Genomic DNA, 24248 nt, shown 5'->3' on the forward strand with positions numbered 1-24248 from the left:
GTTGTACTTTTCATATTGCCTTTTCATGACGTGCTCTTTTGCCTTGTTGTGTTAAGTGTGTTGTGTTACTTCATTGTAAGTTATTGGCATGTTGCATTCCTGGTGTGTTATTGTGGTTTTATGTTATTGCAATGTAGTGTTTTCCATTGGTACTTTAATGGGACTTTTATGCCATTGTATCCCAGCTGAAGCTTTTATGCTAAGATATAGACCAGCATTCTTGTTACATATTATTTCGTTCACATACCTGCTTTCATAATGGCAGTCGTAAAAGTTGTTTCAAGCATTGGTCTATTTACCAAGGACGTGTTTTAACACCACCTAAAAATGCTTAGTGATGCGCCCCTAAACAAATAAACATAAGCCATTTCCTTTTAATAAATGTGTTCCCTAATTACGGGCCAGAATTCTATTTCCCTGATTGTGAGGGGGTTGGTTTTTTCCAACCCTTGCACAAACTCCTGTGTACACATGGGACCTCATTTATGAGGCCGTGCGTAACTTTATCGCCGCCGGTGCGTCACTTTTTGTGAAGCACTAGTGGCGTAAAAAATGTGCCTTGTTGCACCATATTTACAAAGTGACGCATCTAGATAGATGCGTCACTTTGTAAACCCCTGCGCTACATTATACCTACGCCACGTATAATGTATGCAGGGGGGCGTTCTGACGCAAGAAAGGGTCATAGAAGTGACGCAGTGAAATCTATAAGATTTCACTGCGCCACTTCTAGGACACAAATGCGTCAATTTCTTACGCCTGCCTCACAGCAGGCGTAAGACTGACGCAGGCCCATGTGAAAGGACACATTGCTGGAGTTGCGTCACTTTTGTGACACACTCCAGCAATGCGTCACTTTTGCCCCATACAGACACGTCAGAAATACTGACGTATCTGTAACTCCTTGCGCCATGATGCGTCATACTGTAAATATGACGCATCATTGGTGTCGCAAGGAGGGCGCAGTGAAAAGTGACGCATCGCTGTTTTCATGCAGCGATGCGTACCGTATTTTTCGGCGTATAAGACGACCTTTTAACCCCTTAAAATGTTTTGGAAAGTCAGGGGTCGTCTTATACGCCGGATGCTAAATTTGAAGGAATGTGTTCATGCGTTTTTACATAGCGCAGACTACACCCGAAGGTGTCAGACTGCTTCTTCATTATATAACAATGGGCTGATGTTAGCAACAATAACAATGGACAAATTACCAAAGCAAACATTAAGTTACATGGATCAAAAGTGACAAAATACATGAGGTAGCAATCAGTACATTCCTGGAGAAAAAGTGATAAGTGTGCAGGTTACAAAAGCATACAAAGCAAACAAAGTACGAGCCAAAATAAAATAAAATACATTCTCAAAATGGCTATGCAGGACTGCGTTGGACTGCACTGGAAGTGGGGGTAGTCTTATACGGCGAGTATAGCATAAAACCTACATTTTATTAAGCAAAGTAGGGGGTCGTCTTATACGCCGGGTCGTCTTATACGCCGGAAAATACGGTAATTTTTCATGAATGAGGCCCATGGTTCGGAATTACGAGTTGCGCGTTATTTATTGCACGTAGGGTGCATTAAAGATCTCACCCTTCATAAAATGTATGGTACAAAGTGGATTTTGGTGCGGTAAGCACCAAAATTCTCATCTTATTCCTTTAAAACTTGTGATAGGTGTTATTTATCGCACCCAATACATGATGAACCCTGTGATATCGTTATTTATGAGATGCAATAAATAGCAACTTGATTTTTACGAAATCGGAATTAGGGCCTACACATTTTAACAGTGGCAAAGTAGACTTTTAAAATTCTTTTTCTTATTTTCTTATGTGGTAATCACTTTTTAGAGATCGGAAAAGTTTTTCTGAGTCCTAGAATGGGATTGCAATAAGATACCCATTTGGGATCTTGAAGGGGTTTGTTGAAGGCGTCCCTACCAAATACCAAATAGTCATCAAATATCTTGATGTTTTGCAACCAAATTCTGTTTGGAAAACTTAAATAATTGATCAACACCTCAAAGGAGGTGGCAATGCATTAATAAAAGGAAAAGGGTCCTCTTGAAAATGGTTACCCTGTGTAAATGTAAAATGTTGTTGGGTCCACAGGACGACTGCCAATTCTTAAACAAACAAACAAACAACAAAAAGTAAAATTTTCTTTTTTCGCTGAGTCCCATTTCCTTTAAGGAAGAGTTTCCTTTATTGTAAGACAATCACAGATACAGTCGTCTGCTGGCCCCAGCAGGCTGCTATATCTGTGATGGCTTGCAATCCTAGTGAGTTGTAATTTTGCAACTCATCACAATTCGGATTTTTTAGAATCCACCTATTAGTCCACTGGTCGGTTCTTAAAAATCTATACTGGTCAAAAATATCCTGGTCTCAATTTGCGACCAGATATTGTACACCTGACCCTACAATTCCACAAATCTCTAAAAACATCCTTTTTTAGATTTGATTTGCGATATTTTATTTCTCCAGGTAGTTCAGATAGTCATCAAGTGTATAGACAAATGCTAATCGTAAATTGTATCTGTAAGCAATGCTATGTAGACTCCTTCCTCTTCCTCTTTTCCAAGTTCGTCATCCTTTATTTTGTTGCTGTCAGCTACTCAGTTTACTCACCTGCAGAGATTTTCCTTTCTTTATATGTCTGTGGTGCCACTGCATCTGTTCGTCTTGAGAGTGCAGGGAAAGGTTGGAAAGAGGGCATATCTGGGGAGTTCTATGAGAGCAGCTGTTTACATTGCTGTCACTCACATGGCCAGGGGGGTGCACAGACATAATATCGACTCAAAAATATCGACTGGACATAATATCGACTTTTAAATATAGACTGGACAAAATATCGACAGGACAGAATATAGATGACCAAAATATCGTTTTTAAGGTAAGTGATATAATATCGACTGTTAAAAATATAGATAGTAAAAAATATCGAATTTTTAATAATATCAAATTTTTTATAGTGTATTTTTATGGTATAATATGTGTGAAAAGTGTGTATTTATGTTATAATTAATTTTTATTAATGATTTTTGTTTTTATAATCATTGCGTAATTTAATTCTGTAGCGGGTTGTGGGTTTATAGGGGAATAGGGTGGGAAGTATTTTAATTATAATTAATTAAATATTTAAATTTATTTATTGATAGTAAATTTAAATTAATACTTAATTAATTTATAATAGTTAATTAATTAAATTTTAATTGGTAAGTAATTTTAATTAATTGATTAATTGGTAATTATGTAAATTTTACTAAATTATTTTTGTAGCGGGTTGTGAGTTTATAGGGGAATTGGGTGGGAAGTGATTAAATTATAAATAATTAATTATTTACATTAATTTATATTTATTTAATTTCAAATAATTGTTAAATAATTTTTCATTATTAAATAATTAATAGTAAATATTTATAATTAGTATTAATAGGTGATCAATAGAAATAATTATTGTTAATTAGTAAATATAATATATTAATTAATAAATTGTATACAAATATTAATTATTTTTAATTAATTATTAATAGATATTCAATAATAAATTATATAATTATTTATGAAGTATTAATGTTGTATTCTATGGAGTGGGAATAGTAATTTTAACCCCCTACGCTATCCAACTTTTTCCCTACTGTTGCACCCACTGGAGTGGGAATAGTATTTTTAACCCCTACGCTATCCAACACTTTCCCTACTGCTGCACCCACTGGAGTGGGAATAGTAATTTTAACCCCTACGCTATCCAACGCTTTCCCTACTGTTGCACCCACTGGAGTGGGAATAGTAATTGTTACCCCTACGCTATCCAACGCTTTCCCTACTGTTGCACTCTTTGGAGTGGGAATAGTAATTTTAACCCCTACGCTATCCAACGCTTTCCCTACTGTTGCACCCACTAGAGTGGGAATAGTAATTTTTACCCCTACGCTATCCAACGCTTTCCCTACTGTTGCACTCTTTGGAGTGGGAATAGTAATTTTAACCCCTACGCTATCCAACGCTTTCCCTACTGTTGCACCCACTGAAGAAAAAACCCACTGAAGAAAAAACCCAATGCCCCATGGTACACCAAGACCCTGGCAGATAGCCACCTCCAATGTCGGAGACTAGAAAGACACTGGAGACAAACGTATGACACGGCCTCCAAAGCTCGCTATGTTCAACAGAGAAAAGTATATCTCTCTGACATCAAAGCAGCTAAAAAAGACTATTTCACTAATCTCATAATGGAAGCGCGCCAAAACCAAAAAACCATCTTCACTATAGTTAAGTCCTTCACCCACCCAAAAGCTCTTACCGTTGACATACCTCCGTCAGAGAGTCTCTGCAACCAAATTGCAGACTACTTTGTTGATAAAATTGTCAACATTCAGAAAGACTTTCCTCTACCTCCGACGACCATCACACAAGTCACAGTCAATTACCCCCTTCTCTCCAGTTTTAAACCAGTATCCTTGCAACAGACAAGCAAGGCAATTCGCGCCTGTAAATCAGGAGCACCTACAGACTCCTGCCCCCCTATCATCCTCCACCATCTGATTGATACAGTCAATCCCCACATTAATGGAATCATTAATGAATCCCTTGAATCCGGAATTGTACCTGCCGAATGGAAGAAGGCTACTGTCAAACCTCTGTTGAAAAAACAGAACAAACCATCCACAGATTTGACTAATATGCGGCCCATCTCCTTACTTCCTTTCCTGGGCAAAGTCACGGAGCATTTAGTGCACGAGGAGCTTAAAACCTTCACAGAAGCCCATAACATCTTGCACCCACAGCAATCGGGCTTCCGCTCCGGTCACTCGACCGAAACAGCTTTAATCGAGCTTGCTGATTCTATTAAATTCCTACAGGATGAGGGCAAGCAAGCTGTCCTCATCCTGTTGGATCTTACAGCGGCATTCGACACCATCTCGCATGTTATTTTAATCAATCGAATGCGAGAGATTGGCGTGACAGACTCAGCCCTGGCCTGGATTTCATCGTTCCTTTCAAATAGGTCCCAGACTGTGGCACTAGGACCACATCTTTCCAGCGAAAAGCCAATTACATCTGGAGTGCCCCAGGGGTCCATATTGAGCCCCCTATTTTTTAATATCTACATGGCACCCCTCTTAGCTGTGATAGAATCACATGGGATCCTGGTCACGTCCTACGCTGACGACACGCAATTGGTCGTCACCATTGACAAACAGCGTACGGACGCAGAGCTCCGCTTTAAAAACTGCCTCTCTGATGTCTTTGAATGGCTAAACACTAATCATCTTAGATGCAATAGCGCAAAGACAGAGATTATCCCAATAGGCAAAAATCCTTCTTTTTCTCCTAAAGATTGGTGGCCCACAGGATCCGAGGCCCCTCCTAGTGCAGTTACATCAGCCAGAAATCTGGGCGTACAATTTGACTCTTCCCTTACTTTTGACGACCACGTCAAGATCACTGCCGGTCGATGCTTTGGACTAATAAAATCTCTGAGGAAATTCTTTGATTTCCTCCCAATTGCAGCCAGAAAGTCAGTCGCGGTGGCCCTTTTACTTTCCCGACTCGACTACTGCAACGGCCTTATGGCTGGGGTGAAAAAATCTACCCTCAGGAAGTTGCAGAGCTTACAACATGCTGCAGCTCGACTGGTTCTACAACTCCCCAGAAGGTCATCTGCATCTGCAGCCCTGAATTCACTTCATTGGATGCCACTGCACAAAAGAATCTTTTTCAAACTGCTTCTCACAGTCCATAAAACCATGCAAAACACAGGACCCCGTTACTTTGTAAATCGCTTCAAGCGCTACAACCCTTCGCGCTGCTTGAGATCTTCTGGGACAAACCTTGTTCAAATCCCCAGATTTAAATACAAGACCAGAGGAGGAAAATCCTTTAATGTTCTGGCAGCTAAAGCCTGGAACACATTACCCATCGACCTTAGAGTCATTAACAATGAGAACAACTTCAGGAAACTTCTCAAGACATGGGTCTACAAACTATCAGACTCCTCTGTCCTGGCTGCCATTTAGCTCTATCTTTCATTCACCACTTTTTCCTCAGTCATTCCTCCGCAACTCGCCCAGCGCCATGATGCTCCCCTGGGAGCGAACGCTTGCGCTTTACAAATACCCACAAAATATCAAATATCAAATATCACTGGAGTGGGAATAGTAATTTAAACCCCTACGCTATCCAACCCTTTCCCTACTGTTGCATTCACTGGAGTGGGAATAGAAATTTTAACCCCTACGCTATCCAACGCTTTCCCTACTGTTGCACCCACTGGAGTGGGAATAGTAATTTTAACCCCTACGCTATCCAATGTTTTCCCTACGCTTGCACTCTTTGGAGTGGGAATAGTATTTTTTACACTTCTGCTATCGTACGGTAATACAATAGTATCTTATTTAATTATAGTATGTTACTATATATATATATGTTTTAACAAATATGATTGTAAAAATTTATTTTTATGAATTTCATTTATGATTTAATTATTATAAGTTAATTTAAGTATTTTTAAGTATATTTTAGTAATTAAATTTTAATATTAATTTAATTTAACACTGTTTTTAATGAAGTCGATATTTTTTAAAACTATATTTTTGTACTTACCTGTTTGTAGATACAAACTCGATATTTTGTCTGTCGATATTTTGTCCACGATATTTTTGCAAGTCGATATTTTGTCCCTCGATATTATTTCAGCGATCCGGCCAGGGGCTGTTGCACCGGCTGTGCTTATAGCAAGAGTGCAACTGGCTGGAGGAGTAGACCATGCCTTACTGACTTCTGAAGATTGGGCACCTCCTAAAGGCTGTTGAAGAGGAGAGAACATTAAGCAAACGCCTCAGTATATTACAGGCTGATGAGGCTGTAGTAGCTACTCACGCAACCAGTCCATGTGGCAACTAGTGAATTGTTTTGGGCCACTGTAGCAGCTTTAAGACTAAGGTAGTAGACAGAGCCCCCAAGGCGCTGCTAGGGAATGACACCTAGAATCTGTTCTAAAACTCGCAAAACCGCTCTCTTCATCAGACGTCAAGCACACAATGCTCTACAACTGCATTGATGGAGTTAGTGGTGCAGACAGCAGTTGCAGTGAGGACGGTTGTCTGTGCCAAATGAAGCCGGGAGGGTCACATGAAGATCTCCGGGCGTAATAGCAGTGGGAGCAGAGTCGGTCCTGCACCCTGTCGCCACAGGTGACCAACCTACGCCTTGGATCTCTTCCTACCATTCCAAGTGCAATAACAGTGGCATCAGGGTCAGGTCTGCACCCTATTGCCACAGGTGACCAACCTACGTCTTGGATCTCTTCCTACCTTCCAAGTGCAACAGCAGTGGCATCAGGGTCAGGCCTGCACACTATCGCTACAGGTGATCACCCTACGTCTTGGATCTCTTCCTACCTTCCAGCGCTTCTGATGCTAAGAGCTGCCCCTTAGCAATGGCAACAGCTTGATAGAACCCAGCATCGGGAACACAGCCTATACACGTCGATATACTCTGAGAGTCGCTGAGTCTGTTACATGGTTCCAATGCTCGGAAGGTGTTTCTACATTCTTCCTGTGACCCCTGGGCAGCGGCAGCAGTATCTCAGAAAAGCAGAAAGTTCGATCCATCCTGTCCCGTCACCTGGTCAGACTCCACTAGAGTAATATTGGGGGAACCCAGCATGGGGGTGGATATTTTGCCATGCTTCTCACTCTTTCCGTTGCGTTCAGTGATGTCACGCCCTGACAGCCCTGGAAGAAGAGGACATATAATTTTCTAGGTTAATAATTAGCAGCATATCAGGGAGGTTCTTCGTGGTGGACTGAGATAAACCTTTAGGTTATTGGCATTGCAGCATTAAGGGAAAACAGGAAAAAACAATCCCTCTGACAGAGGTATAGGGTTTTTTTTTATAACCGATTCTCACTTTCAATTGCCTTCCTCTATATGAAATCGAGTAGTTTGTATTCCAGTGACAAGGTTCTGTTTAGATCTTTTCTAGAATCGCTACATGACGTTTCACTGCAAACCATAAATGCGCAGCTACTTTTTGGAATACCTGAAAATGTAATGTTATGTTATGTATTCAATGACCAGTTCAGATACTGCCAGCACACATATATTTAGGTGATATGCCAATGCAACCAATACTTCAGAAAAGGTGAAATTATGTCAACACACAGTTATTTTGTCGTGCAGATTTTAGAGTCCTATTGACTTCTAGGTTAGACGGAGATTCCTAATTTAACGGTATTCTTTACACAACCGGCCGCAAATGTTTACTGCTGGTAGTGTTTACAGAAATGTATCCCACCATCATCCCTATTATCATCAAGACTTTGATTCCAGTAACAACAGCTCAGTACAATGTATTTTCTCATATTCTTGTTGTAATATTTTATTCGAAAAATATTTCATAAAAGTACGAACATTCAAGCATACAAAATACATAAGACAATATTACAAGTATTACAAATCCATAAAAAAAGTTAAAAATGGACATGATAAAAGGTTCTTTTCCTAGATGAACTGATCAAACATTGGGTAGCAACTTCGACCTGGTAAACCAAGCGCTCGCCAGATATTTGGCTACCCCACAAACAATATACATGGAAGAAGTGTTGGTTAAAATGATACGCATTGCTGATCTGTGGTCCCTGACTCCTAGCTCCCTACAAACACGTTTCAGCCATTTTGGCACATGCAAACAAAAAATGGCCAAGAGATTCTTTCCAGCAAGAACAGCCTGGACATTTTAGGTCAGATTCCCTCCTTCCCTTCCACCCTTCCTTAAATGAATTGAGGGGGAGGATACCATATCTTAATTTCAGAAACAGGGGGTCTGAATAAAGTCCAAAAATGACTCTAGCTTCCTGAGGGGCTTGTGGTCGAGGAAGTTATTCGTCACGGAGCCCCAATTTGGGTTCTTTAATTCTTTTGCCTCAACCCAATCCCAATAAAGTTTTTTAACAATTTGTTTTGACGGGGGGGTTTGGGAGGTCCAACAATCACCCAGACCTATACATACCACCAACTTCTTTAAATTGTTGAGCCATTTTATTTTATTGGTTACATTCAAACTAATTAGCTCATCCAACACTAATGCATAATTGGATAGTTCGGGGGTCCTTCTAAGCCGCACCCAATATAACAAGGGGCGAATTTGGACTAAGTCAGAGATCGTTCTTTTGCCCAAGTATAAAAATAATGGTTTCAAAGGGGTCGATAAAGGCAGCGAGACTATGTCTCTTATAAACTTGTTTTCAGCCAGTGCTTTGGTGTTCTCCGCACCCCAAAGTTCGGAGCCATATACTGCCACTGCTAGCGCTTTCCCCTCATAGACTGCTAAGACAGGGGCTATGGGTCTGCTAATAGAGAGCCGCTGATTCTTTAATATCACTCCTGAGACCCTTTTAAGGTTTAAAACCATTTTAGAGATATGGGAATTCCAACTCATATTATTGCTAAGTCTCACTCCGAGATAATCGAAGTCATCCATCACCTCGAGGGGTGTGCCACTCAACGAGAGGTTAACCTTCCTATGTTTTTTATTGGCGGACAATACCTTCAGCTTTGTTTTGGTGGTGTTTACCGTCAACCCTCGATCTTTACAGAAAATACAAAAACGATCGAGCAGTTTTTGCAAACCCATAGGGGTTTTGGACATCAGGAGGGTATCGTCTGCGAAGAGGAGTGTAGGTGTTTTCTCGCCTGCAAGGACGGGGGCATCAGCGGGGTCCTCCCTCAGATGGTCCACCACCCCATTTATAAAAAGGGAGAACAGGGTTGGAGCCATTACACATCCCTGCCTCACTCCTCTGTTGACCGGTACCCTCTCTGTCAGTTGGCCCTGACTTCCCCAGCGAATCCTTGCATAGTTTCCTTCGTGGAGTTTAATAATAAGCTGCAGCAAATAGCTGGGGAAACCCATATCAAATAGGATTGACCAGAGTTTGGCGCGTGGAATAACATTGAATGCTGTTTTCAAGTCTATGAAAGCCAAGTATAGACTACCCTTGGCGATTGATACTGACTTCCAACAGACTGCACAGAATCGAAAGACCTGGTCCATTGCACCGACATTGCGCCTGAACCCAGCCTGGAAGTGGGACAAAATGTCCTTGTCCACAAGCCAGGCTTCGGTACGATTTATGATGACCCTGCCAACTACCTTTTGGATGGTATCTATTAGACTTATCGGTCTGTAGTTGGCAGGGTCATCTCTTTCACCCTTCTTATATGGTAATAACCTCTGCACCCTTCCAGGATTCTGGGACAGGATGACCATGCTGGATCAAATTCATCAAACATGCTATGAACTCTGCCCATAGTTTAGGATCATGCAGTAGCAAATCCCCCGGGAGGCCATCTGGCCCGGCCGCCTTCCCTGGTAATAGTTTTGAGATGGCATCCTGAACTTCTCGCTGGGAGAATGGGTCTACCTTAGAACTTGGCTTCATACAAAACTTACTATGAGGATCTAAAGCTGGGGATATTGTCGAGCTTTTCAGACTGTCCTCACAATATAAATTTAAAAAATGGGAATACCATTGCTGTTCGGTTATATGGTTTAAAATTGGTTCTACCCCCCTTCTGTCAAGAGCATTAATCAATTTCCAGAAAATAATGGAGTTTTTCCCACGGGCTGCGACCTTAAGCTGCTGCCAGTGCTCCTCCTCCCAATCTTTCTTTGCTAATGTTATACTATCGGAGTACTCCTTTCTGGCCACTCGGACAGCCACAGGGTCCTTGCTTTTTATCGCTAGAGTAATTGCTTTCCTTTTCTTCCTACAATTTGCCGTATACCAGGGGTTGCTCTTAGAAGATTCACGGTTGAACCGTGATTTCACCCGGGGCTTCTTACAGAAAAAAAATCCTAGTTTAGTTATTAGGTTTTTATAGGAGACTAGCAGGCTACGTCCAGCTTGGTTAAATGTTGCTGAAACCAAGGCAGTAAGGCTGCTGGTTTCTGCTGAGACTAACTCTTTGATACTTTGGAGTTTCTCCTCATCACACTTGACCACATTCCATTTTAATTTCTGATTATCATTTGTAGGGAAAACTTCTTTGGTAATCATCTCTGGTTTTCCACTTGTATCAATCCCTTTTACCCAATGGATTTCCATACATAATGGATTGTGGTCACTATCTGAAGACTGCCTAACCTCCATATCAATTAGGTCAGCCCATGATTGTATATCTAAAAGAATATAGTCAATTCAAGATGGGCAACCTAGCCTATTGTAGGTCACTGCCCCATCGCGATCCAACGTAGTCCGTCCATTAAGAGCCCGTAAGTTATGTTCTAATACTAGAGCATTCATCTGGATTGCTCTGGCTGTCCATTTCTTAATGAGTTCGATCCATCCTGTCCCGTCACCTGGTCAGACTCCACTAGAGTAATTATTTTGGGAACCCAGCATGGGGGTGGATATTTTGCCATGCTTCTCACTCTTTCTGTTGCGTTCAGTGATGTCACACCCTGACAGCCATGGAAGAAGAGGACATATAATTTTCTAGGTTAATAATTAGCAGCATATCAGGGAAGTTCTTCGTGGTGGACTGAGATAAACCTTTAGGTTATTGGCATTGCAGCAGTAAGGGAAAACGGAAAAAACAATCCCTCTGACAGAGGTATAGGGTTTTTTTTTATAACCGATTCTCACTTTCAATGGCCTTCCTCTATATGAAATCGAGTAGTTTGTATTCCAGTGACAAGGTGCTGTTTAGATCTTTTCTAGAATCGCTACATGACGTTTCACTGCAAACCATAAATGCGCAGCTACTTTTTGGAATACCTGAAAATGTAATGTTATGTTATGTATTCAATGACCAGTTCAGATACTGCCAGCACACATATATTTAGGTGATATGTCAATTCAACCAATACTTCAGAAAAGGTGAAATTACGTCAACACACAGTTATTTTGTCGTGCAGATTTTAGAGTCTTATTGACTTCTAGGTTAGACGGAGATTCCTAATTTAGCGGTATTCTTTACACATCCGGCCGCAAATGTTTACTGCTGGTAGTGTTTACAGAAATGTATCCCACCATCATCCCTATTATCATCAAGACTTTGATTCCAGTAACAGCAGCTCAGTACAATGTACTTTCTCATATTCTGTAAGGACAACTCAAGTGAATACCTCATATAAAATAAAAATAGTTTGTGAAAACATTATTCCAACCATATAATAAAGCTGAACGGAATCAGAAATATAGTAGTCCCACGTTTGGTGGATTCAAAATTGTATCAGATTATGTGTGTTTTTCTTTTTCAGATAACGATTGGGATCCATACTGGTGAAGTTGTTACCGGAGTTATCGGTCAAAGAATGCCACGCTACTGCCTTTTTGGCAACACTGTGAATTTAACAAGCAGAACCGAAACCACAGGAGAAAAGGGGAAGATTAATGTATCAGAATACACATACAGGTAAGAAACAGCATTTGAGGCCATCTCATGAGCAGGAGCGCTGGCTTAGAGTTGAGGGACTGTTTTATGTCATTTAACTTTCTCTAATATAGCCCATGGTGCAGAAAGCACAAATTACTGAATGCCAGAAACACCAGTAATACCTTGCTATGAAAAACACCTGTGTGCCGCTCCATGTACACCAGTTTTGCTACCCCGGGTACATAAGGTCCTATCCATTGGTACCCCTTTTTACACTCGGCCATGGTCCTGAAGGAAGACGCATAAAGTAAGTAGGGGACTGAGATAATGGCCTTATTACAAGTTTGGCAGTGTGGCAGTGGGCTGCCACGCCACCAATCTTGTCTGCATTCCACCCGCCTGATGACGAGTTAATTTGTGGTCTGGTGAGCAGTCCTTTGGCATATCTGAGCCTTTGAAAGGCGCCGCATTAGGAGCGCCAAAGAACATTCCTGCAAGGCATGGACTGTGCAGTCCATGCCGTGCAGGAACAGGGGGCACATACTGTGCACCCACAGGCCCTGAAGAAACAGAGTGTTTTGTAGGAGCCCTTTAGTTTCCTCACCGCCACAGTTTTCATGGCGGAGTCACAGCCATGAAAACTGCCGCAGTGAGGAAACTCGTAATATGATTAGCGGTGCCACTGTGCCACAGCCAGCATATTGCACCTCAGAACGCTGCACAACTGCTGCGGGATCATGTTTCCTTTGCGTTTTCAGTGGCCCTGTGGCATTCCAACTGCCCATGTCATCATAGCGTGAGTCGTCCACCACTCTGGCGGTCCACAGACTGGCACCATGACTATGGTAGTCATAATAAGGCCAAATGTCTAAATCTGTAGTTTCTACTTTTTGCCTTGCCCGGGCCCTTCACGAGTAAATAAGAGGTGTTTTTTGGAACTAAAGGCATGATAATGGTTCATCACTTTGGTAGCACCATGGGTCAGAGTGTGTGTGATGTCATGTCTGTTATGCTTAGCCTTTCACTGAATTGACTTCCATGCACCTCTCCCAGAAAGCCTTAACATTTGCATCATGCTCCTCATGTCTAAGGCTAGACCATGCTAGCGCTGGAAACATCAAGCCCCTTAGCAGTCTCCAGTCTTTTTTTTGTGCTGCTCTCCATACTGTTGTCACTGCTTCTTCTTCTCTCACTATGTTTTGTTATGGTCGAGTCTTTCTTCTTCTTTGTATTTTTTGGCATCTTTCACAAATAGCCAAATCACTTCAACAAAAACAAGGACTGCCCTAGAACACTCTGTATATCTGATGCACGTACCTTGAGGCCCTTCGCCTGCCTACATCACTGCTCTCCCCTGTTACCAATCTATTATCCTTTTTGTGGCATTCTCCAGATGTAAAGGGGCTCCCTCATATTCTAGAAGTGCTCTTTTTCTCTGTAGGTTGTTTCTACACACTGTTAGCTTTAGGGTGAAAGTGGTACCAGAAGAGAGTTGGGAGGGCAAAAGAAGGAACAGGATTCCAACGTGGGTTTGAAAAGATGGCAACTGTCCACAGCATACCTGTGAATTTGTGTGCTGTTATTGCGTATTGTATGAATCCATACCTTGAAGGCAAACCGAAGGACTGCTGCACAAAAGGTAACTCAGTGGAGGAGGGATGAGAGGTAGTTGTCAGTAAACACTACCCACAAGCTTTTTGTTCAGTCTGGTGTTCTTGCCCTGTGCTGATATCTTGGTTTGTCATCTTCATAGTTTTTGGCAGTGGCACCTTACACTACAAAGGAAAAATGTATTCTGTTGGTTTTGCTTCAATCAGTAGGGGTGGCTCCTCCACTAATTGAAAGAAGTGGCCCTTAGGGGCCACTCTGGTTACTTACAACCACCTGCTATGCCTTCCCAAGAATGAAGAGTGGGTCAGACAGTAGAGAATACAAACGTACATCTTTATTAGCAATACTCTGCAGAGGAGTCCATCATGACCTGCACCCTAAGATGTCTGTCGAGGGACTGGCCCCACAACCGTCTACTGTGAGTAATCATTCCTCCCAGAAGCCTACAACCATGCCCACCATGGAAAACTACCAGCCTGGGGGCTGAACATGAACAAAGAGGCACAGTAGGATGAGCTAACACCTGCCAGATGGGTACATGTTATCAGGAAACCATGGCCACTGTGCTGGGTCTCAGCTTCTCCTAACATGGGAGCAGAAACTATACATTCAGATAGGTATGTGAGGGCAGAATGGCCTATTCATTAGTAAGTCGAGTAACAGCTTGAACAGAAGAGAAAATAATAATGAAATACAGTTTTCTACTGAGGCAGTGTTGGACTTGGCCCTTTTGGCAGGTTCACCCCTAAACTTTTTGCTTTTAAATGTGACCTGGTGTTAGTTGTTTTTGGCTTCCGCGCACTTTAACACGGTGTCCCAGTGTAAAGTGCGTGCACAGTCTTGAGTGCATGTGGTGAGATTGGCCTGCCCTCCCCTAGGAATGCATGGGGGATATGTGTGTCCATGGTAGTTCCTGATGTGAGAGGAGTGCAGGGGCGAGTTTGGTATGTGCGCACTAGTGAGAATAAATGCTGCGTAATGGTGTGCGCAGACTTATTGTGTCTAGTGGAGAAGTGACACTTCTAGAAGTTGGCATGTCTGTTTGCAGGGAATGTGGATTGCCTGTATGGCTTGTGAGTGACAGGAGCTGGCTGGTGTGCTTGGCTCCAGGAGTCAGGATGGGTCTGCCCGGTGGTGAATAGAGAGATCTGCAGTAGATGGGTGGGAGGAGTGCACCTGGGACCTGAATAGTACTGTGCCTTCCCTCCACAATGCTGGCTCCGCCCCCTGTGGTGCGCCTGATGTCCCTAGCCTGTCCTGTGAATAGGGAGAGAGGCAAAGCACAACAAAGTGCTCCAGAACCAGTTGCATCTGGTTTTCCCCCTGCCCTGCACCCTTAAGACAAAGGGAATTTGTGTATAAGAAGGGGCTGTGACCCCATGTGAAATGTTCTCTCTGTGACCTAACTTGAGGGGGGCCTGCTGCTGCTGCTGGGCACCAGAAGGACCGCCACTGGCGACTGCCTCCCTGCTGGAGGGCCCTGTGAGCTAGCCCCTGAGCACAGCCTCTGCGACCCCCTGCATTCCTAAATAACTTTTCACTGGACTTTGCCTGTAGCGCCTGGAGGTGCCTTATTTTTCCTCCTGGGAGCGCTTTGTTTTCCTGAGCAGCTCTTCTGTTTTGAACTGCACCACGGAGCTGCGATCACTGTCCAGAGGGAGTCCCCAGGGTGGGGATCCCCCTGCCTTTGTGCCCGATTTTTGGCGCGGGTGCCCACCCCGCATATTTGCCGTTTTCGACATCCCTAGGGTGTGCCCACCCCGTCAGGGACTTAGTATGTCAAGATTCAAGGAGCGCCCTCACAACGAGTTGAAATACAATGTGGGGGCATTTGAAGAGAACGGTGCCCCCTTGGAGTCCACGTACAGTGGGGGTACTATGCAGGACAGAGTCTTCTGGGGATTGCCCATGTAGTGAGGGCCATAGTTAGAGGCCGTGTCCTCTTTGGTGGCGGTCACGCCCTCGTGCCTCATGAAGGGGGACAGTTTAATTTGTAGGCCACAAATCCCTAAGTAGGACCCCACAGGCCCTGTGAGTGCCAGAGCCTGCGAATCTTCACAGCTGCCCCGTTTTGTCAGTGGGCAGCTGCAATGTGAGGGCATTGGCTGATTAAGGAGCCCCAGTGGGGGTCAGGAGGCACGCTGGTGCCAATGCTCAGTTTTCCAGCTGCCCAGCAATTAGTGGGCAGCTGCATCATTTAGGTTCTTCATTTTGAGGGGACAGGTTCTTTGGACTCAGGAGTGCGGCGTACTCCTTCGCCCCATTCATTTCTCAGCTGCCCAGCAAGTAGTGGGCAGCTGCCACATTTAGGCCCAAACTCTTGCGCACTCTTCTTTGGCTGCGTGTGCAGCCAGCCCTGACTTTTGGGACAAAGGGCTTTTGAGCCCCTTCGAAGGCCAGTTGGCCTGGGGTCAGTAACTTTTGTGATTCTTGCGCAAGGCGATGGTATAATGTGTTTATGATGGTGATTACCTAATGCCTAATGTGATTTATGCGTAATGTGCAATGCCTTTATGCCTGTGATACCTCTAACTGTGTTTTCATGCTGGGGGGTTGTTTTGCCTAGTGTAGTTTATACTAGTCAGTTTATGTTTCACTGCGTGATCTATGCCTAGGATAATTAGTATTGCGTAGTGTGTTCTTACCTTTTACCAGTAGTTACTGGTTGTGTTCTGCAATTATTATTTTGTGCTACAGTTTTACTAAGTGCCGATTCTGACAGAGGTCCACGTGGCCCTGTCATGTGTATATAATGCCCTGTAAATACTGCAGTTGTCACAGTCTATCTGTGTGATTATAATCTAATGTGTTTATGGTAATACAAAGGCTATTTTTATGTATAACCTTGTGTGGAGTTCCTTTTTGTGGTGTGCCTAGTGTGTTGCTGCTGTGTGTGTGTTGCGCAAACGCTTTGCACATTGCCTCCGGGATAAGCCTTACTGCTCGTGCCACATTGCCAAGAGGGTGAGCAGGGGTTCTCTTGGCGTGTAACTCACTTGCCCTGACTAGAGTGGTGGTTTCTGCCTGGCTTTGGCGCAAGCTTTAGCCAACCAGAAATCCAATTTCTAACAGGCAGGCAATACGAGTAATAGGGCCTAGTTCAGGCACAGTCTAAGCAGCCCTTGAGGGATTACGAAATGCAAAATGGAGTCACACTTGCAAACTGAAGCTTGTTCATTACGGGATAGCTCAGTGGGTTGTATAACGTGAATACAAATGGCATCAATTAATCCACACACTGCTAACCTAATATAGCATGAAACAAGTGTGTTGCAGGAATGGGAATTTCAAGCCTAACAGACCTTTTAGCAGAAGTGGCTAAATGCTTTATTTGGCTATCAGGTAGGGTCTTTACAATTCTAAGGGGGGGCAACTGCATATGTACTCTTGTGACAATCATGCAACAATGGAATAGAAAGCAACACACACTATGAAAAACCACCTAATACTCGAAAATGCCCTTGTCAATGAGCATAATATTCTGAATTTCCTGCATCATCATAGTGGAGACTTTGTTATCACGTCCTGAGAACCTAGGAGTAAGGGTGAGCTTACTCACACAATAGGTGCAACTGGAAGGCAATTAATACATGAGCAGCATGTAAATATGACACCTGAAATAGCTATTAGGACAATTAGTATCTTCCAACCCCATGATGTCAATAGTCGCCAGAGCCACCCTGTGACGAACCATGAACCATTTTCTTGGTGGATGTCTGAAGCAAATCTGTGTAATTTCTGTATTGCAGAGTATACAGTAGGGGCACTATCAGGAATGAACACGCAGCAGCTGCTGCCGATGATGCAACAAGCCCCACCCCTATCAGCCAAAATGACTTCTAAAACCATCTGATTTTGAAAAGCAACGAGCCTCGTAGCCTGAAGCTCGACTGTAATGTCAGTCAATATACCTGCAGTAGTATTAATGACTCCCTCAACTACTCTGGCCAGGCGCCGAATATTACGGCTGTTGAACATGGGACCCCAAAATGGCAGAATGCCCTTCATTATGTTAGTGAATTGCTGTAAGGAGGTATCTGTCAGATGGATATCGTCTGTATTGACTACTCTCTTAAATCGAGGGGCTAGGACACCCCTACGCTGTAGGCAATGAGTTTTGTGGTAGTTGGGAGGGGCTATATAGACTGGGGGAAGGAGGTAAGAAAGGTAGCACCTCCCGGACCAACCCTCAGGGAGCCACACATAACCACGGGCACCTCAAACAAAATAAACATCAGGTGGCGGGATCACGGGTAGACTTTTAGGCATCCTCAATATGGTAGTGGTGTTGCATCTACTGTCCCCCACCTCTATGTCTCCCACCCCTTGAACACAAAATGGAGGCAGTACATCTACCACCGCCAGGGGTATGGGCTTTTCTTCAGTGACATTGCGTGCTTGGAAGGATTGGTAATATTCTCATAAATTGACCTGCAAGAACCTGTCTTTCTACCTGAATCTGCCACCCTGAGGCAATAATTCAAGAACACCCAATCAAACCTCCCATCACCAGGGGAAACACCAGGTGGGGACCTATGTTGTAAATACATATTCATTGTCAAAGAACAGGAACAGGTGCCTCTTCATTCCAAGGAGTCAACGTGAGAGAATGAGCAAATCTAACTAAGTAAGGTGAACCATCCCTCACAACTGTTAACATAGGATAAGGGCATAGGCAGCAAGTTCTCACTTTGATGCGTAACAGAAGGTAATAAACCACACACCCAACATTTTGTTGTATTATAAACAGCATGCATTTGGTGCAACGTCTGAATAAAAACATTGTCCTTATAGGATTTCTGGTGTTCTTCTTTGTGAGACGCTAAGGTACCTGTTGGACTTGGACCGTTTTGCAGGGTCATCCTGGAACTTTTTGCCTCCCTCCCGTAGTTTGTCTGACCTGTTTTTGTTGGTTTTATGACTCTGGGCACTTTACCACTGCTGATCATTGCTAAAGTGCATATGCTCTCCCTATTGTAAATTGATGTATGGACTACTGACTCCATGATTGGCTATTTGATTTACTGTCAGACCCTAGTACATTGCACTGCGGGTGCCCAGGGCTGGTAAATCAAATGCTGCTGGTGGGCTTGCAGCACTGGTTGTGCCACCCACAGAAGCAGCCTGTAATGTGTGTCTCAGGTCTGCCATTGCAAAGTCTGTGTGCAGTCTGGCATCCACTTGCCAGTCCCTAAACCTTCCCTTTTCTACATATTAGTCACCCCTAAGGTAGGCCCAAGGGCAGGGTGAATTGTAGGTAAAAGGTAGGACATGCTCTGATTTGTGTGGCATGTTCTTATAGTGAATTACAGCCATTTTCGTTTTTCACTATTGCACGGCTACCTGTTCCCCATAGGCCAGAATGGGCAGTTTTATTAGTACATCTTATAATCCTAACTGACTCAAGGAACTAGGTAGAAATTTTGAGTTTAGTATGCCTGAACTCAGAATGATAAAATGCATCTTTTAGGTTGGTTTTAACATTCTGTGTTTGAAATTACCACTTTTAGAAAGTAGGTATTTTCTTGCCTAACCATCCAAGCCTGCCTCTGCTAGGTTCTGTATTCCTTGTCTGGAGTTTGAGTGACAGGGGCTGAGGGATTCCAGGAGACAGGGTGAGTCAGCACAGGGCTGAATAGAGAGATCTGCATGCAGATGGGAGGGAGGAGTTTCACCTGGGACCTGAATAGGGCTGTGCCTTTCCTCCACATTGCTGGCTCCACCTCCTTTGGTGCGTCTGATGTCCCTGGCATGCATTGTGAGAGGAAAAAATGAGTCTTGTCAACAAAGTGCTCCAGGACTGACCACAACTGGTTTGGAATAGGCAAAGGCCTCTATGACTTCATAGAACAAAGAGAAAATGAGTATAAAAGAGGGGACCCAGACCCCAGAACTTTAGATCACTTTTGGGAAACAAGAAGAAGCCTTTGCTGAGGAGAGGAACCAGAGAGACTGAGGAGAGACTATCCCTAAGTGTGATGGATTGGCCTGCAGTGGTTGCCTGACTGCCATTCAACTTGTGAAGTATCTCTAAGGGCTTGCCATAGAGCTTGCCTCCTGCTGAAGTCTCGGGGACAACAGACTTCACCACCAGCTCCCCAAGAGTTCTTTGGAAGTGCCTGCAGTTGTGTTGGGCTTTCTGAGGGACCACGTGTCGCAAGGAGCTGGAAGCGCGACTCATGAAGAAGCGTGTCACCGAACTGCTCCTGTCACTTCACAATGCGTAAGCACCTCACATCACCGGAGAAGAGGATCGACGTTGCACCAGATGCCGCCGCATCATCGGAAAAGTGTGTCGCCGCTGCAGCCACTGTCGCCGCATCGCTGGGAAAGTGTGTCGGTGCTGCAGCTGTCGCATCAATGTCGAAGGGCCTCGCCGGAGAAGAGGATCGACGTTGCATCAGACGCCGCTGCATCACTGGGAAGCGTCTCGTGGCTCGGAAGAATCGTTGAGTTGCTGCACGGCCGTCAGGCGTGCACGCATCGTGTCACATCAAAGAGAAGACGCCATTTTGTTCATTGCATCGGGTCTTAATTGCATCACAGCGCTGCTGGTCGCATCGCCATGGAAGCGCAGTAAGAAACCAATGCATCACCATTTTTGTGTGTAAGGAACCAACGCATCACCTTCCCTGCAACACTTTCGTTGTATAGCGTTACGCATCCAAAGGTACATTGAACTCAAAGTGTTGCATTTTACATCTTAAGAGAACTAAGCTAATTCTACTATTTTTAAGCACAGTATTGTTGATTTTTTGTCGTTTGTGGTCTTGTGTTATGTCTATATAAAAAAACTTATTTTTATGCTACAACTTGTGTGGTGTCCATCTGTAGTGTTGTCACTGGGTTACTGTATGTGTTCACAAATGCTTTTCACAAGCATGCACAGGATATTTGTTTACTAGGAAGAACAGTACCCCAAATACGAATAGCAGGGTAAACAAAATTATTACAACAAACACTATTTTACTCTTAGTGGACCAAGAGGACCAAACAGGCCCATCTGAATTGGGCCGCGGCGCCGCAAAGGGCTGCTCCTCATCATGGATAGGACAACCAAAGGGATACATTTATAAAACTTCAAAGGCAACTTATATGTGACATAAGGAAAGAAAATCACAAGCTGGAGCCACTATTGCAACAAGAGTAACAGGGGGGCACAGATCACCCAGCGTCCGTTTAAAGCCTAGCTGGTAAGCTCCTATCATTCAGCAACAATGGTGCTATGAAGCACTCCCATGGAGGAGCTGCGTAATCGCAGGCCTTGCAGAAAACAAATTCTCTTCTTTCAGGATAGGGCACCTTCCCTCCTGGGCAAGTACCCTCAACTGTCCAGAATACCGGGCAGTGCACCAGTGTAGTTCACTCTAGACTAATACAGGCACCTTAAGCACAGCACCTGGGCCCTAAGCTCAAGTCCTTCCCTAACTCCTGGACTGTTCGGCTGGTGCACCGTCCTTCTTTCGGGGCCTCAGATTATATTTTGTTACTCCAGGCATAGTTTCATCAACAAAAAGGGTCAGGCGGACATCGAGACTCAAAGTCGGTGTATTGGAAACAGAGTTATCCGAGGCAGCCCTTATCTCTGGAGGAATCGCCTTAAACAGGGCTAAACACTCTCATCTTCCATCTGTGCCCACCTCAATCGGGCATCAGAGAAGGGAACGAAGCGTGTCACCCTCTCACATTCCTGATCACCCATGCTGTCATTGACCCAACTGTCATGCGGGAGAGGCACTCGCTTAACAAGTGATGCATGGATTCAGTGTTTTCTGCCGTCTACCTTCACTGCTGTGCAAGTGACGAACAGAACGAGAAGAGGCCTCATCCACCTCAGCTCCAGACAGTTTTTCTGTTGAAAGTTTTTAATTAACGCAATGTCTACAAGCTGTATTCGGTGACCAGGACCTCTGGTACTGGCTGCAATGTGGCGTGTATCTGTGCACAATTTACTACTAGCAAATACTTCAAATTATTAACTTGTTCCATTTCGGTGAAATCCATCTGGAGTACCTCAAAAGGGAAGGAAGGCGTTGCAAAGTTACCAGCAGGTGTAGGAGTACCATTCCCAGGTTTCCAGGGTTATCCTTCAACCAAATGATGCAATGCTTCACTAGGTGTGTGGCTACCTTAGTGATATTATCATTCTGCCATACTTGGTCTAGTAGCTTGCATATTCCTTTGGCACTGACATACCCTGGGCCATGGGCCATGGTTAAAACAGGGAGCACACATGAATTGGGCAGAAACCATCGCTGTTTCCTAGACAAGTCAGTCCAACACCCATCCTCGTCCAAACGACCTGTTCTCTCCTCCCACACTGCCAATTCATCTAGAGTCACCTCGTCCTGAATTTCCCTTACATTTTCCAATGTGTCCTTGAACATTCCATTGTCTGGGACCCACCTAGCCGGACCTCCTGAAAAACATATTTCTCATCTTTGATTGAGATGTCTCCTTAGCAGTCTGGTCTGCGAATGCATTTCTCCTTCCAACATCATCTGTGGCGGCTTTATGAGCGCTATATTTTACTATTGCTAACTTATCAGGAAGTGTCAATGCGGACAGCAATCTATGTATCAATGGGCCATTCTGTATTCGCAGTCCGTGCAAAGTTAGGAACCCTCTCTCCACCCAGAGGCGCCCAAAATTATGGGTCACCACAAAGAGGTACTGGCTGTTGGTATAGATATTAATAGCCAGTCCCTCACTCAACTCACAAGCCCTGAGGAGCACAACCAACTCTGCAGCTTGGGCCGATTGGTGTGGGATACGGTATGTCTCTACAACAGTGTGTAACATTGTGATTGCATAGGCAGTGGTGGTTCCATCTGGCAATTTGAAACAAGAGCCCTTGGGGTCAGATAAGGGTACATTAGTCAGGTCTACCCTTCCTTTTATTTCTTCCTCAGTCAGAAATAAATAACCATGGACATCATTGTCCTTTTCTTCCGAAGGAATGGGTAGTAACGTGGCTGGGTTCAGAGTGCCTCATCTTTTGATGGTAATGTGCGGAGCAAACAAGGTCAGCTCATATCCAGTCAGACGTGCACTAGTAAGGTGCTGTTTCTTTGTCTTATTCAAAATCATATCCACAGCATGGAGTACCATTACTGTGAGATTAGTATCAAGGACGAGACCTGCCGATTGTCTGATAGAAAGCGCCACCACCGCAGCAGCTCTCAGATAGCTCGGGAGAGCTGCGGCAACATTATCGAGCATGGCGGAGAAATAGGCGCAGGGTCTCTGCTTACCACCAAAACCCTGTGTTAGAACAGAAAGGGCACAACTGTCCGCCTCATGTATGTAGAGCACAAAAGGCTTCAGGTAATCAGGAGTACCAATCACAGGAGCAGAGCAAAGCAAAACCTTTAATTTCTCAAAAGCTTGCTGCCATGCAGGGGTTTATGCACATCTTTGGTGGTCAGGTAAAGTAGGGTTTTTTTTAAATACAGAATAGTTAGGAATCCAGTGCTGACAATATAATGTTATCCCAAAGAACGCGTGTACCTCGCGCTGGGTCTTAGGAACAAGCATATTAGTAATAGCAACTATGCCTTCAGGTGTTAGTCTGTGACCCTCCTTCAACAGTAGGTGACCTAAGTAGGTGACCTCCTGTCGACAATATTGAAATTTCGAAAGTGACACCTTGTGTCCATGATGTGCCAAACGCAACAATAACAACTGTGGCTTCCTTGCAACCATCCTCATTGTCCGAAGCCACAAGGAGGACGTCAACGTACTGCAACAGCACATTACCAGAGGGACGCTCTAGAGAATCCAATTGGGCTTTCAAGGCTTGGCTAAAGATACTAGGACTTTCTGTATAGCCATGTGGAGCATGGCAGAATCTAAAGCTCCGACCTGCTGTTGCAAATCCAAACAGATATCTGCTATCTGTATGGATTGGTATGCTGAAGAAAGCATTCTTTAAGTCAATGACGGAAAATAATTTTGCTGATGGGGGAATCATTGTCAGGATCGTGATAATGTCTGGGACTACAGGGTACTGGGGAACCACTATCGTATTTACCTCTCTAAGTTCAATCACAAAGCGGTAAACATCAGGGTGAGCTTCAGAAAAATCCAAGGGTGTCTTTTTAAGAATAGGAAGAATAGGGCTATTACACACATTTGCCTCTGTCTCTTCAACCACACCAGACTTAATCAAATCCTGAATTATGTGTAATAAAGCCTTTTCTCCTGCCTGCAAGATCTTGTACTGGGGAATGCGTGGCAGTTTGTCATT

At 43.9% G+C, this 24248-nt stretch overlaps 1 protein-coding gene across 1 annotated transcript in view; it reads left to right on the forward strand.

Annotated features, from left to right (window-relative positions):
• Nucleotides 1-24248, forward strand: part of GUCY1B1 (guanylate cyclase 1 soluble subunit beta 1) — a 481270-nt gene that overhangs the window by 403526 nt on the left and 53496 nt on the right. Inside the window, exon 12 of the mRNA XM_086962339.1 lies at nucleotides 12273-12427. Within this exon, the coding sequence (XP_086818465.1) occupies nucleotides 12273-12427 (155 nt within the window). The remainder of the gene's footprint in view (nucleotides 1-12272; nucleotides 12428-24248) is intronic.

The sequence above is a fragment of the Lissotriton vulgaris genome, chromosome 3_1 (genome assembly GCF_964263255.1).
Source record: "Lissotriton vulgaris chromosome 3_1, aLisVul1.2, whole genome shotgun sequence".
NCBI classification, from domain to species: Eukaryota; Metazoa; Chordata; class Amphibia; order Caudata; family Salamandridae; genus Lissotriton; species Lissotriton vulgaris.